Source organism: Mustelus asterias, chromosome 1 (assembly GCF_964213995.1).
Source record: "Mustelus asterias chromosome 1, sMusAst1.hap1.1, whole genome shotgun sequence".
In the NCBI taxonomy this organism is placed as follows: domain Eukaryota; kingdom Metazoa; phylum Chordata; class Chondrichthyes; order Carcharhiniformes; family Triakidae; genus Mustelus; species Mustelus asterias.
Window position 1 is genome coordinate 134,334,389 of NC_135801.1, and position 16,813 is coordinate 134,351,201.

General features: G+C 46.7%; 1 protein-coding gene across 1 annotated transcript in view; it reads right to left on the minus strand.

The window, feature by feature from the left end:
* The window catches only part of LOC144511122 (sodium channel protein type 9 subunit alpha-like), a 92,841-nt gene that overhangs the window by 67,373 nt on the left and 8,655 nt on the right, over positions 1-16,813 (minus strand). Inside the window, exons 5-7 of the mRNA XM_078241143.1 lie at positions 15,381-15,642; positions 11,999-12,171; positions 927-1,304 (exon numbers count right to left, since the gene is read on the minus strand). Of these exons, the coding sequence (XP_078097269.1) occupies positions 927-1,304; positions 11,999-12,171; positions 15,381-15,642 (813 nt within the window). The remainder of the gene's footprint in view (positions 1-926; positions 1,305-11,998; positions 12,172-15,380; positions 15,643-16,813) is intronic.

Consider the following 16,813-nt stretch of genomic DNA (forward strand, 5'->3'; position numbering starts at 1 on the left):
TCACACAGAGGGTGGTGGGCGAGTGGAATCGGCTGCCATCAGTGGTGGTGGAGGCGAACTCAGTAGGGTCTTTTAAGAGACTCCTGGATGAGTACATGGAGCTTAATAGGATGGAGGGTTATAGGTAGGTCTAGAAAGTAGGGACGTGTTCGGCACAACTTGTGGGCCGAAGGGCCTGTTTGTGCTGTAGTTTTTCTATGTTTCTATGTCTATGTTTCTATGTTAGTGGCTACGGCGGCAGGGCAGGACAGTGGCCCCCAAAGCCCATTCCCTGTGAATTGCTCCTGCAAAGGACCAGCACCAACACAACAGGCTGAATGGCCTCCTTCTTTGTTGTTACCACTCTATGTTCAAGGGAGAACATTAAGTTCTCAATACACATCGGAAATAGTTTCTGAACAAATGGTTCATTTTTCCTGGGTGTTACATAATTACCATAATTTCACAAATAAAACAATGCCATGGAAACTAAATATATGCAGTCTTAGCATACATGAAATCAACTCACAACATTAATTGTAGCTCCAAGGGCAGGATTTTCCAGCCACGCTTGCCCCAAAACTGGAAAATCCTGCCCAACGACAATGGATCTTTGCATAGACCCCCCCACCCACGCCTGCTACGATTCCCATGGCATGCGGGACAGGAAAATTCACCCCCCAAAAGTTGTATCTTATAATTATTACCTGGATTGAAGCTACATAAGGATTCCTGGGTTTTTATACATCCCAGCAATCTTGTCTTTGAGCAAGCAGTTGGATTTGGTGACAGATAACATCAGGCCTGGTTACCAGAAAAAATCAAACATAAAGCAGCACCAGATCCAGACAAGGGCATTGTATTGTTATGGCTTTGGGACCTCTAGTCTGTAAGTGCTGAGGTTGAGCACAGCAATAGATTTTCTTTCAATCTATATTAGTACTTACCAGTGTTATTGTACTCAAAAGTATGACAAAGAGCACACTCCCGTCAAACACACGGTTATTCACCACCTTGAACATCAGGTTCCTGAGTCCCAGGAAGAGTTCTCCCACGAATGTAGTTTTAAGTGGATGACAACAAGTGCATCTTTCTGTGCACATGGTCGGCAAGCAGGGTTGCATTATTTTGACTTCTGTTTTGTTTTCCTCATCCTCCCCGGTTTCTTCTTCAGTTGAGGTCACATGTTTATCATCCTCGGTTTTATTCTCTTCATTAACATGCTTATCATTTGACTGCCTTGCTATTTCCGGATTACTCATGTTCACAGCTGGTCGATACAACTCACTCTCCGTTTCCTGTTGCACTTCCTCCACTGTCTCTAGCTAATACAGTAAAGAGTTAAGGTTGACAACTTTATCCAAAAGAAAGTACGATTGCAAAAATGATGAATATTACACATCAACTCGTCCAGATGTACATAATAGGCAGGATCTACATTCACAGAGTTTAACAATGAGCTTCTGCCAAATTAATACACAGAAGGTCCTTGGGAATGATCAGCATGCCCACCAGCCTCTGTGGAGAGAGCAACAGGCGGTGGAATTTAGTGTCCCCAGCGACAGTTGACCATGAAGTGAGGTGGGAATGGCTGGACAAATGTGGTTATGTGGTGGTCTGGCCAAGGTGGCAGCAGGGTGGGTAGGAAGTCACCAAATCAGCTGTCAGCTGCCACGGTCGGAGGTCTGGGCAGCCGAACATACCTACGTTACAATGCGGCAGGTTTGGTGTTTCAGTGGCTGAAGGAATCCAATTCCTGACCAAACTGCTGGATTCATCCCTATTCATCCCGATCTGTGGACGGCCTCAGGAAGGGAGAGGCCATCTGACACATGGCTCAGCGCAGAGGAAGGGAGGCCCCACAGTTCAGCCACTTTTCCCTGCTGGATCTCCTTCAGACTACCTGGGAAGAAGGGGAGCTGCTCTTTCCCAGCAGCCCAGGCAGTGGGATACCCTGCCACTTGAGCAAGGAAGCCTGGATGGAGATTTCAGTGCAGGGGAGTAGTGGTGGGGCCCACAGTCACATCTGGCTGCAATGTGGAAAGTGGTTCCATGCCTTCTTCCGCACTGCCAAGGTGAATATAACAGAATCATTAGAATGAGGACAACAAGAAATGTGACACAGCAAGGGGCAGGCGCAGAAATGCGGGCAAAAGAATTGTACAGCACAACAGAAAATGCACCATGTGGGCTTGATGTTACAGCTCATGCTTCCATCATTGTACAAATGTGGTTGGAATGCAGATATGGATGGGTTGCTTTTTAAAAATTCATTTACAGAATGTGGGCGTCGCTGGATGGGCCTGCATTTATTGCCCAACCCTAATTGTTCTCTATTTCTGAAAGCATTTTTGAGAGTCAACCACATTGCTGTGGATCTGGAATCACATGTAGTCCAGGCCAGGTAAGGACAGCAGATTTCCTTCCATAAAGAACATTCGTGAACCAGATGGGTTTTTCCAACAATTGACATTGGTTTCATGGTCACAGAATTCCTACAGTGCAGAAGGAGACCATTCGGTCCATCTAGTCTGCACCTACTCTCCGACAGAGCATCTTACCCCATATATTTACCCTGCTAATTTACCCTAACCTACTCATACCGGGACACTAAGGGGCAATTTTGCATGGCCAATCCACTTAACCCACACATCTTTGGACTGTGGGAGGAAACCAGAGTACCCGGAGGAAACCCATGAAGACACGGGGAGAACGTGCAAACTCCACACAGTCACCCAAGGCTGGAATTAAACCCGGGTCCCTGGCACTGTGAGGCAGCAGTGCTAACCACTGTGCCGCCCAAAGTCATCATTAGACTTTTCATTCCAGATTCGCATTGAATTCAAATTTCAACATCTGCTGTGGTGGGATTCGAACCCAGATCCTGAGAGCATTACCCTGGGTCTCTGGACAAGACCACCATGTCACCACCTGAATCTGGTGTGAATGAGGATCTCACAGGCCTCCCTTGTGACTTTTCATTGACCTTGCATCTGATGCAAGAATCCCAAACTACTGACCTGCCTGCTCTGATCCTTCCTCTCCATCCTCTTCATCATATGAGCAATGGGGATCCTGCAGGTCTGTTTTTGGCAAAGTCTCACTCTCTTGTGGCACAAAGTTATGTAATGCACAGTAGATGTCTATAATCCTGGAGACCCTGTGAGGTACATATTGTAGATCTCCTCCGGAGTGGTCCAGGCTGCTGACCCTCACTTTTAACAAGCTGATGCTCTGCCCAATAGTGGTCCTTGTTGATACATTATAGTAATCCTCAGCTGTATCTCAAGGGTGCCTCACTGGGGTCATCAGTCAGGTCTTAGGCAGGCAATCCCTATTGACCAGAATCCCTCTCTCCAGTTGTGTGAGAGGCTTGAGAAGCTGTGGTGGATAAGACCATGGGACATCGGAGCAGAAGTAGACCATTCAGCTCATCGAGTCTGCTCTGCCCTACATGACTGATCTGATGTGATAATCCTCAACACTTTCCCACCTTCTGCCCAAAAGCCTTGATTTCCCTTACTGGTTAAAAATCTGTCTATCTCAGCCTTGAACATACCCAGTCTCTACAGCCCTCTGCAGTAAATGTATGCATCGTGGGAGTTTCCTGGGAACAGAGCATACACCTGTAGAGTACGTCTCCTGTGGTCACACATCAATTGCACATCAATGGAGTGAAGACTTTGCTGTTGATAAATGATGCGCACTGGTCCCAGGGAGCTCTGATTGCCATGTGTGTACTCAGTAACCCCCTGCTCTTGTGGGAAGCATGCAATTGTCCCAATGCCCAAGGATCATTCCATCTGACTCTCTGGGTCCATTCTCAGCTCTTTAATTCATCAGCTTTTTGAGGCAATGCTGTGTGGCTGCCTGTGAAATGCTGCCCATGTTCCCCACGGAGTCCAGGAAGGAGATGCTGAAGAGATTTAATGCCATTATTTCTCGCAAAGCCACAGGCATTGGCTTCTCTCTGAGTCCCAGGCCTGGCAATGTCTCTCAGACACCTGCAGAATGACGGGGTGAGACCTGTAGACTCTGGGACATGCCAATGATCTTTGTCTGGCTGGCCCTTGGTTTGCTGCTAACTGTCCTCTGTCTGGTCCAGCTGAGCCTTTTGATGACCTTCTGCCAGATGTGTCTCTAGAGCCAATTCCATCAATCTACTCTGCTGCTTCTCCTCCGCCTGAGGCTCACAGGGTGGATGAGATTCACATTACCTCCAGAAGCTCAACAGATGTCAGAGCATGGGAAAGCATGTGTCCAGAAATTGCTCAGCTTGCAACAAAAACTTGGCGCAGTGGTTCATTTTTCACAGCTGCCAAGATCCAGCAACCAGTCTGATCATCGGCCTCACTGAGATTGCTCCCTGATCCAAGAAATCACCCTCCCCGAGCTCACCTTCACCGCTGCCCGAGATCACCCCCCGTGAGATCACCCTCATCCCCCCTCCCCAAGATCACCATCCCTGAGATCACCCACAGCCTACAAGATCACCCTCCCCACCCCTGAGATCACCTTCCCCCCCAAGATCACCCACCCCAATATCACCCTCACCACCTCCCCCCCGAGATCACCCTCACGACCCCCCCCACTGAGATCACCCTCACCACCCCACCCAAGATTACCCACCCCAGGATTACCCTCCCTCTCCCCCCGAGATCACCCTCACCCCCCTCCCGAGATCACCCTCACCCCCCTCGAGATCACGCTCACCCCCCCCCCCCCCCCCCCCCCCCCCCCGGGATCACCCCGAGATCACCCTCACCCTCTGAGATCAGCCTCACCTTCCCCGAAATCACCCTCACACCCCCCCCGAGATCACCCTCCCCGAGATCACCCTCACCCCCCCGAGATCACCCTCCCCGAGATCACCCTCACCCCCCCGAGATCACCCTCTCCGAGATCACCCTCACCCCCCCCGAGATCATGCCCCCAAGATCACCCTCACCCCCCCGAGATCACCCTCTCCGAGAACACCCGGGACCCCCCCCCCGAGATCATCCCCCCAAGATCACCCTCACCTCCCCGAGATCACACTTCCTGAGATCACCCTCCCCGAGATCACCCACACCCTCCGATCACCCTCACCACCCCCGAGATCACCCTGCCCCCCCCGAGATTACCTACACCCCCCACCGAGATCACCCTCACCACCGCCCCCCAAGATCACCCACCCCAGGATCACCCTCACCACCCCCCCCGAAATCACCCTCACCCCCTGAGATCACCCTCACCCCCCGAGATCACCCTCACCCCCCCGAGATCACCCTCACTCCCGCCCGAGATCACCCTCACCGCCCCCCCGAAATCACCGTAAACCGCCCCGAGATCACCCTCACCCTGCGAGATCAGCCTCCCCAAGATCACCCTCATCCCCCCCCCCCCCCCGAGATCACCTTCACCCCCTCCGAGATCACCCTCCACAAGATCACCCTCAACCCACCTCGGGATCACCCTGAGATCACCCTCCCCGAGATCACCCTCACCACCCTGAGATCACCCTCACTTTCTGAGATCACCCTCACCTCCCCTCGAATCAGCCTCACCCCTCCGCCGAAATCACCCTCTCCCCCCCCGGGATCACCCTCAACCTGCCCTAAATGACTCTCACCCCGCCGAGATCACCCTCACCCCCACCGAGATCACCCTCACCCCCCCCAAGATCACCCTCACCCTCCCGAGATCACCCTCATTTTCTGAGATCACCTCATCCCTCCCGAGATCACCCTCACCCCCCCTCAAGATCAGCCTCACCCCTCCCCCGAAATCACCCTCACCCCCCTCAAGATCACCCTCACCCCCTCCGAGAACACCCTCACTCTCCCCGAGATCACCCTCACCCCCCACCGAAATCACCCTCACCCCCACTGAGATCACCCTCACCCCCGCCGAGATCACCCTCACCCCCACCGAGATCACCCTCACCCCACCTGATCACCCTCACCCCCCTGAGATAACCCTCACTCCCCCCCGAGATCACCCTCACCTCCTCCCTGAGATCACCCTCACCCCCCTGAGATCACCCTCACCCCCCCCGAGATCACCCTCGCCCCCCCGAGATCACCCTCAACCCCCCTGAGATCACCCTCACTCCCCCGAGATCACCCTTACCCCCCTGAGATCACCCTTACCCCCCTGAGATCACCTTCACCCCCTGCGAGATCACCCTCCCCAAGATCACCTCACCACCTCCCCTCCCGAGATCACCCTCCCCCTCCCCCAAGATCACCCTCACCCCCTCCGAGATCACCCTCATCCCCCCCCCCCCCCGAGATCACCCTCACCCCCCCTGCCCCGAAATCACCCTCACAGGGTGGCACGGTGGCACAGTGGTTAGCACTGCTGCCTCACAGCTCCAGGGACCTGGGTTCGATTCCTGGCTTGGGTCACTGTCTAGTGTGGAGTTTGCACATTCTCCCCGTGTCTGCGTGGGTTCCCTCCGGGTGCTCCGGTTTCCTTCCACAGTCCAAAGATGTGCAGGTTAGGTAAATTGGCCATGCTAAATTGCCCCTTAGTGTCCCAGGATATATAGGTTAGAGCGATTAGCAGAGTAAATATGTGCGATATACAGGGATAGGGCCTGGGTGGGATTGTTGTCGGTGCTGACTCGATGGGCCGAATGGCCTCCTTCTGCACTGTAGGGTTTCTATGATAAAAAAAATCACCCTCACCCCCCTCCAAGATCACCCTCCCCGAGATCACCCCCCCGAGCTCACCCTCTTCCTTTCCGAGATCACCCTCACCCCTCCCACCCCCCCACCCCCCCCCACAACCCCCCCCGACCCCCCACACCCCCCCACAGCCCCCGCCCCCCCCCCCCCCCCCCCCCCCCCCCCCGAGATCATCCACCTTCCCCGGGATCACCCTCACCCTCGCTGAGATCACCCTCATCCTCGCCGAGATCACACTGTCCTCCCTAAGCGAATCCTGTCCTCCCTGAGATCACATTGACCTCCCTGAGGTCACCCTTACACCCCTCAACCTCCCCAAAATTATCCACAATCTCCCTATATTGACCCCTGTCCTACTGACAGTGAAACTCGTCTTCCCTCAATGATCCTTGTCCATCCCATATTGACTCTGCCTTGATCATGAACCCACTCTCCTGCAAACATTGAGCCCACAAACTGCTACCTCTGAACTTAAACTTTCTAACCCCATGATGATCACTAATACTCCAGACCATGTGGTACGCCCCCTCCCCTCAAAACCCTCATCGCCTCTATCCTGAGGAGCAGGAAACCTACCTCTTTTTGGGCTGCAATCTCTCTGTTGGAACCTTCCCTGCCTGACCAGGGGCCAAGCCTACCAACCAGGCTGGCTTCTTTCCAGGAAATCTGTTATTATTAAATGTATGCCGAGAGCCCATAAATCCTCCTTCACAGCTTGGCGACCCCACCCCAGTAAATGTTGGTGTCAATAGAGGTTTACAGCATGGAAACAGGCCCTTCGGCCCAACTTGTCTGGTTTTTTACCACTAAGCTAGTCCCAATTGCCCGCATTTGGCCCATATCCTTCTATACCCATTTTACCCACGCAACTGTCCAAATGTTTTTTAAAAGACAAAATTGTACCTGCCTCTGGCAGCTCATTCCAGACACTCAGTACCCTCTGTGTGAAAAAATTGCCCCTCTGGACCCTTTTGTATCTCTCCCCTCTCACCTTAAACCTATGCCCTCTGGTTTTAGACTCTCCTACCTTTGGGAAAAGATGTTGACTATCTACCATATAGACCTCTATAAGATCACCCCTAAGCCTCCTACGCTCCAGGAAAAAAGTCCCAGTCTATCCAGCCTCTCCTTATAACTCAAACCATCAAGTCCTGGTAGCATCCTAGTAAATCTTTTCTGCACTCTTTCTAGTTTAATAATATCCTTTCTATAAAAGGGTGACCAGAACTGTACACAGTATTCCAAGTGTGGCCTTACCAATGTCTTGTGCAACTTCAACAAGACATCCCAACTCCTGTATTCAATGTTCTGACCAATGAAACCAAGCATGCCGAATGCCTTCTTCACCACCCTGTCCAGCATGTATGCATCCCATTGACATTTGTTTCTTTCTCCACAGATGGAACCTGACTTGACAAATGTTCGCAGTGTTTTCTGTTTTATTTCAGATTTCTAGCATAGCGTTTACTGTATTTATACTTGTGCTGAGGTCTGACCATGTACAGGCCAAATAATATTAATATATATATCTTTCATTGTTGCTTGGTAATGTTAATGCAGGCTTTGTAGTTCTTGGCAATTAAAACGTGATGGTTTGTAGTTCTTGGTTGTGAAGCAAATGAAACAATGGCATTTAAAAAGATTAACAACTCCAGTAAACTTGTTGGACAGCATAGAGGAAGCAGGTTGGCAGATGCTCATTGGCGAAGGATCAGGGCTAACCTTTCACCCCATCCCAATAAGTATACGGCTACCCTCTTACTCTTCTTTATAAAACAGTCATGTCCTTGTAAACAAAGGCTCCATCATCCATGATTTCATCTTCAAGGAATGCACGACATCCAGGACCAAACCGAAATCTGGTGCACAGCTGCCAATTCCTTTCTTCTCAACAATGTTGCCCTGCCCTGGATTCCTATCCCCAATTTAACCTAGGCTGCAGCACAGCACGCATCTCCAAATCCTATCTCAGTCTCTCTCCCTACTCCCTTGATTGCCTTCCACATTTGAACATCCTTTCACAATATGGCAATTGGGCATGTCGTCTAGAAAATAATTCTTATGCCTTCAATGCTCACACCCTTGCTCGGAATTTCTAAATTGCCATTGCTGATAATTGTCCTTGTGAATGCAATATTGGGTATTGCCTGCAGCATAAATTGCAAGCCTGTGTTCCACTGTTTTCAGTATGACTCCTATTAATCTGAGTGCTGAATTTGCTTGGCAGGGATACAACTGATTGCAACATCACCATTCTGTGTCGGTTGGACACTTATCAGGCAGGTCTGAAAAACTGCTTCTTGTCCATATCTTCTTGTCCATAGGAAAGGCAATCATAAAGTGGTGCGGTGGTTAGCACTGATGCTTCACAGTGCCAAGGATTCCAGCCTCAGGTCACTGTCTGCGTGGAGTTTGCAGGTTCTCCATGCGTCTGTGTAGATTTCCTCTGGGTGCTCCGGTTTCCTCCCACAGTTCGAAAGATATGCTGGTTAGGTGCACTGGCCATGCTAAATTCTCCCTCAGTGTACCCAACAGGCACCGGAGTGTGGTGACGAGGGGATTTTCACAGTACCTACATTGCTGTGTTACTGTAAGCCTACTTATAACACTAAAAAATCAACTTACCCTACCTGGTCTGTATGTGACTCCAGTTCCACACAAATGTGGTTGATTCTTAACTGCACTCTGAAAATGATCCAGCAATTTAGCTGTATCAAACAACTACAAAGGGTCCAATAAAAATGCTCACCGCAACTTTCTCAGGACAAATAGGAGCATGTAATAAATCTCAGTGAGGTCCGCATCCCGAGAATGAATAAAAAATTTGATATTTTGTAATTCAGCTATGTTTAAATAGAGATGTGGGATAAGCAACATGCTTTAGTTGACCAGGTTTATAGGTAAATCTTAATAATATAGCCCATTAATAATTGATTGCTTATAAATATTTATATATGTCTATGCACATAGTTACTGAGAGAGAAATTTAAAATATGATAAATAAGTAGCATGCAATTCATTCTGGCACCTTTAATCTCAAAGCTCTGTCTAGAATCTCACGTACAAAATGTCCGCACATTTGCTTATCAAGCAACTGTAACTGCACTTCCAAAGTCATTCATTGCATTGAAATATTTTGGGATATTTCTCTAAAGCTATTTGGAAAACAAAGATAGTTTTAAGGGATTTATATTTATATTGGTAAACATTAGAAGTAAGGTATGGTTTTAAATGTGTTTAATTTAATGTTCCTGTGCCTGGAAGGGTAAGACCTATAGTTAGATTCATGCTGGACAAAGGTGTTTGTATGTGTGGTGGCTGGTTAAGTTCCAACTGTGTTTCCAGGGTGCTTAGAAAGGGCTACAGTGTGAAAAGTATATAAACCAGTAGGAGCGTTGCTTAACAACAGGAGGCCACCTTCCTTTGTTCTTAGTTTTAACTGAAAGCTAGAGCAGTTGGAGATATGTAGAAAGTGAGAAGGCAGCTCTCACAGCTCTGCTTAGAGCAGTTAGTTTTGAACTTCTCTCTCAGCTTTGCTATATGAAAAATAAAATTCCTGGAGGAATGGTTATGTAAAGAGCAGCTAGTGAAGGAAACTAGAGGAGTTTCCAAGAAGTTTGGAGTTAACGAAACAAAGGAAACTGGGAAGCGGAACAGCTTACTGTTCTGAAAAGTTACAGAGTGTTGAAAAAGCAGTGGCTCATGAGAGGCCGGAAAGGTATCTGCAGTGGTGCTAAGGTTTGTGAGAGATTATGACCGTTTGCAAGACAGTATTTGAATTAATTGTGGAAATTGGTGGCTGGACCTCGGAGTGTGTAAAAGCTTTTAAGACAAAGAAATCTTAAAGGGGTTAATGTAAACCCTGGACTGGATTTGCTGGTAGAAGTTGAGCGGAAGCTCTGTTCAAAAGAGTCATTTGGAAAGCATGGATTTCAGAATGCACAATGCTAATGGAAAGCATTATTGCGAATGAATATTTGAAATTGTGGTTTTGGGAGTGGAGTTTGAAAACTCTCACTTGACAATCATTTGGGGTGATTCTGTGGAGAAATCCACTGACACTAACTTGGGTTCAGAGAGGAGCGTGTATTTGACCACAGTCATCTTGTGTGCCTAAAAAGGGACTTTGTCTGTTAATGAGACCGTTGAAGCTTAAGGTGTACTTTGTAATCCATGTTATATATGTGTAATTATTAAGCTCGGGGGGGAAATAAAAGAGTATTGTATTATAATCCAATTTTTTCATGTTAAATAAATGTTTTTCCTGTTGTTAAAACTAATTCGCGGTCCTGTGACTCTGTTCCTCCACATTTTATAAAAAAGTAAAAGTTAGGGGGTGGAATTTTCTGGCCACGTCTGCCCGAAGATCGGAAATTCATGCCCTAGATCAACGGTGCTTTAAATGATCCACTGATTTTTCTGTCCCACCTGCTATGATTCACACGTTGGGCGGATGGGAAATTTGCAGCCAAGATCTTTTGAGCCAGGGTTCCATTCTGGGATCTTCCCATCCAGGGATAACACCAAGTGGAATCGTAATAAAACACGATGCGGTCTTGCCAATTTTATTTTAAAGGTTTGTTCCACAATGTTTAAATTAATTGAAATACAGTGGCCTTGAAATTTCAGTCGAGAACAAGGATGGATTGATTATGTGCAGCGAGGATTTAGAATGGAACTGGGTTCCACGAGGATGCAGTTTTATCCATTTTCAGATCGGGTGATGTGGAAGATAGGTGGATCTTAAGATGTGCGGGTTAGGTTGATTGGCCAGGTTAAAAATTGCCCCTTAGAGTCCTGGGATGTGTAGGTTAGAGGGATTAGCGGATAAATATGTGGGGGTAGGGCCTGGGTGGGATTGTGGTTGGTGCAGACTCGATGGGCCGAATGGCCTCCTTCTGCACTGTAGGGTTTCTATGATTCTATGATTCTATGATCTTCCATTCCTCCCACAATGTCAGGGGTTGCTCCAGTGCTGCTCTTGAGATTATACCATTTAAAAACCTCAACAAAACTCAGGCTACCTGGGTCACTTTAGGGAATTTCGACAGGGCTTTCCAAGACTAAGATGATTAATTACCTATTGCTAGGTGGAAGCTGAAGACTTTTTAAAAAATATTTGTTTTGGAAGGGCCTTACAGGTTTAGATCGGGCTGGAAATGGTGAGATGTCCTCTGACCATGAAATTGACATCAGCCTCGCAATTTGCAACGAAGACTATGGACTACTGCACAAATCAGTTCTGCCACTGCCCCTCTGGTGGAACAGTACAGAGGAATTTTGGGCCCAGTAATTATAAGACTAGATACTAAGTCAAAGTAACATGTAGGGTTGCATTCATGTGTTACCATCAAGACTGCTGATCCATTTTCATACTTCCGTCCACCGCAGGTTGGATCACACATTGCACTGACCGTAGGCACTTCATTTTCACCTACTGGAGGGAGTCCACCGCCATGGGAGAATGTGGGCAACGCTGCTGGCTCAACTGTGCTTGACGGTGTTATTTCATTTGGCTCATCTGCAAGAAAGAATAGATAGCTTCAAACACAAAACTTCTTGTGGATTATCATCAGATTTGAAATTGTTGTAACAGAAGTAACATTTGAAAAATCAACTGTCTGAATAATTTGCGCTTAGTGAATTTTCTATCAATTAAAAATAGCATTGCATTATTATTTGTATAGCACCAATACCAGCGAAGGAAAAGGCCTCTATACAGCTGGTGAACTGAATGCTGAGTGAAACACTTCGGGGGCGATTTTTGCTGGGTGCACTTGAAACTGGGAGTGCTTCAGATCCGACTTTTAGGCCGTTTTAGTCCCCCCCAATATACACTCTGCCTGCAGAATTTTGAGCGTGTCAGATTTGTGCTGCAGAAGCCAGTGTGCAGAGCTTAACGCATCCAAAGGCCTACAGAGGGAGGTAGTGCGCATGTGCAGGCCTCTGATGCTGCACATGCATATTAGCAGTAGCAGGGGTCTGACAAAAAAGAGAGAGCTGTCAGGTCCCTGCTACTGCAGGCTGCCTGATGCAGCTCCCCCACCCTGTAATCGCGGGGACTCACATCCAGACATACAGCGCCCCCCCCCTCCCCCCGCCAATGATTGTGGACTGCAGAGTGGCAGCAGACCCCCTGTCCCTCCCTACCCCCACCAATCCCTGCAGAGTGGCAGCAGGCCCCCTCCTCCATTAGCCTCTCCCCTCATTAGCCCTACCCCCTAGCACATCCCGGTAGGCATCGCCCAGGTGCCTGGGTGGCACTGCCAGTCTGGCACTGCCCAAGAGCCCACCCCTTGCCCTCGGTCTCCCTGGATGGCCTCAATGGCCTCCGGGTCCACCGACAAGGCCAAGTCGACTGCTCCATGTTCTTGGGAGCATGTCTATTCCTTGCTGGCGCGAACCTTTCCTGGAGAGGTCATAAAGGGGGTCCAAGCCCAGATGAATGGGCGCTGGGCTCGGTAAGCAGATGCAATAGATTTAAATATATTAACCTGCCTCTCACCATTTCCAAAACGGTGAAACGCGATGGTAAAATTGTCCCCTTTGTTTCATTTCACTAAAAATAGATTCAGATTTACTGTATACTGTATACTGAATTTTTAAGAGGGACGAATTCTTAAAGTAAATGAGGTTATCACCTCAGCATTAACGGGGAGGTGGAAGGGCACGTGGAAGACCATTGTTAGATAGAGAACTAGACATGGGCATGAGAGTGAAGGCCTTGTCGATGTCAATCTCAACAGCATGGCCTCATTTCAATAATTCTGTGCAGACACCCACTAGCCAGATTGACTGCCTAGCTGATAGGAGGTGGAGCAGGAGGGCTCAGGCTGTGATCAGGAGGGGTGGTGGAAGGCTGAGGCTGCAATCATGGGGTTGGAGCTGTTGGGGAGACAAAAATGTTTCCTTGAGAGGCTGACAATGGGAGAGTCCCTCCTTAATCACAAGCAAAGTTCTAAAACATGTCCAGGGCTCCTGTGAACGGTATTGCTCAGTCAAGCAGCTGACAGTGTGGGAGTCCCCATGTTGAGGTTAAAAACGTGTCATCATGGGGTGACCTTTACATGTTTAGTCCTGCCCTGCCTGCTTTCAATAGGGGCCTCATCCAGCACACGGGCTATCTGGGAAAGTGATAGGCTGGCCTTAGGTTGTTTGATTCCAATATTTTAAACCCCGACCAGTTTCCTCCTGCTGTGAAGGGCCAGTAAGGTGGCAGAAGCCAGTTTAAAATTGATGCCTATGTTAGAAAACTCCTGAAAATAATTTAATGTCAGGGGCACATACAACTATTAACACTTTGTTACACTATTTCAGTTGACATGATTGATATCAATAGTTTTTAATAATTGACTTCATGTGTAATTTCTATATCAAATTCTTGGTTTAGTTTCTAAGCACAGTAATTAGTTTCATCATCATTAGTTTCATCATTAGTTTCTAAGCACAGCTTCATTAATTGTTCCCAGCATTCTATCTAGTTACCAACCAACTATCTAGTTCCTACTATTAATTCATAACCAGCCGGTCATAGTGGAGTTATAATGTTATAATAATGTACTCATAGCATTTCATTCAAGAAACATATCTGTTGCCCTAAGGCTGAATGGCAGTATGACATTACATCGAAAAATTCATATCTGTTATCGGAAAAAGTTAATTTCTAATCATGCTTCACAAGTCACCATTTTTTGACAAGTAATAGTGTATTCTTATTGATAACTTCAGTGACTTAATTTTGACATTGTTCAAATGGTTATTCTCAATGCTGACGTTCATTTTAAAATTAATCTTCAAGCAATTTTAAATGGCAAATTGCAGATGCCATCACTGATATATGTAGGTTTCACTCTCGGAGTTACGTTAATCATGTGCAACAGTCGGCTTGAGAATATTCAGGGCAACACCGTAATGGAGAAAGGATCTACATTTTCTGAACCAGACTGCATAGCAACCAGAGAATATAGATGAAGTAATTGACAAAACGGCCAGAGGCAATATATGGAAACATTTCTTTTCACACACTAAGTTGCTGTAATCTCCCTGAAAGTGTGGTGGAAGCAAATTGTGGAGTAACTTTCAAAAGAGAATTGGATTAATGCTTGAAGTAAAAATTAAAGGGGCTCAGAGCCTCGAAAGCTTGTGTGGCTTTTGCTACCAAATAAACCTGTTGGACTTTAACCTGGTGTTGTTAAACTTCTTACTGAAGTAAAAACTACAGGGCTATGGGGAGAGAGCAGGATTTGGGACTAAGTGGACAATTCTGTCAAAGGACTAACATTAGTATGAAGGGCTGAACAACCTCCTTTTGTGCTCTATCATTCTATGCTAATGTTCATTTTTTCGCTATAACACCATGATATAGTTCTCAATATTTACTAAGAGTTTAAAAGGATATATTAGGAAAAATACTAAATGTGAACATATTAGGTAAAATCTTTGGACTATAAACAATTATGGTTGATTTTATTGGCTCTAGTTGTAAGAAATTCCTCTGCGATTTCAACTGAGGGGTTCAGCAAATATTTCTGTTGAATTAATGAAGATAGAAATGTATACAAATTAAACAAATTAGATAATTCACACATATAACCAACAGTAATTTCTAACCAATTATATGATAATTAAAAATATACTTGTAATACTTCCTCAATACCAAAGAATTTGTTTAGCAGTGAAAAAAATATATTTTCTTTTATGCTTATATGCTGATATAGAAAGCTTGCATACCCTTACTCATCTGTTGTCTATTATTGCAGTCAAACAAAGGAACTTCATTAGAAGGGTGAGCATTTTCTGTTTCTGAGACATCATCTTCCTCGTCTGGTTGTATTTTACCCGAAGATGTTCTATTTGGTTTTCGGCATTTTAACAAAGCTAGCATGTTCTTAATATAATCTTTATACGGAACTTTCTTTTCTTCCTTTGTATTTGCAGTTAGTGTATCCCCAGAAAAAAAATTGAGCAGAAGGGCCAAGAACAAGTTTAACACCTGCAGAACAGTATTGAAGAATTTAAAATCATTGTTAGTGGACACAATGACAAAAGTAAAATCTCCGATTGTGTCTTAATGATGATTCAGGCACATTACAGTTTTAAAAGAGCAACTGATGACACAATGGTTTTGATTTCATCCCATCTTTCCTCCTGCTACTTTTCCCACAGTTGTAGAAAATTAACAGGTTAATGACAATAATATCTTATCTATTGTGTTCAACCTCAGCTGGATTGTCAGAAGCAGAGTCCAATGGATGGAAAATAGGCACCCAAATTGTCCAACACTACTTTTGTGCACCTCCTGAAGTTAATAGAGGTATAATTTATTGTGAGAGGAATTGAATGCAGAAGTAGGGAGGTTATGTTTTAGTTATACTGAGCAGTAGTGAGACCACCAGTGTATTGTGTACAGGTGTTGGTTTCCTTACTTAAGGAAGGACGTAAATCCGTTAGAAGCAGTTCAGCAAAAGTTTACCAGACAAATGCCTGGAAAGGGTGGGTTGTCTTATGAGGAAAGGTTCGACAGGCTAGGCTTATATCCACTGGAGTTTAGAAGAGTAAGAGGTGACTTGATTGTAACACATTATTTCTACATAATTAGCGTGTTAAAGTGTTCAATTTTGCCTTCCCTATGATAGTGGATTTGCCAGCAGGGGAGTGGGGAAAACGGGAGTGAGCCAATTCAGGACAGTGACCAATGCATTCCTGCCCCTGGAGAACTTTCCGTAGGGCGGGCTGGGAATCAGATTGGCTGCCCACTTGTTGGATGAGGGGTCTTGATAGGGTGGATGTGGACAGGATGTTTCCTCTTGCGGGAGAATCTAGAACCAGGGGTCACTGTTTAAGAACAATAATTTAAAATAGAGATGAGGTGAAATGTTCTTTCAGAGGATTGTGAGTCTTTGGAACTTTCTTTCTGAAAAGGTGGTGGATGCAGAGTCTTTGAATATATTTAAGGCAGAGGTGGCTAGATTTCTGATAAACAAGGGGGTGGTAGGCTTTTGGGGGTGGGCAGGATGCAGATTTGAGATTATCAGATCAGCCATGATCTTATTAAATGGCAGAGAAGGCACGAGGGGCCGTATGGCTGACACCTACTCCTTGTTTGGATGTTCATGTGCCCTATGAGCTATATGTTGCTTGGCAGCCTTTGCATAAATGGCATG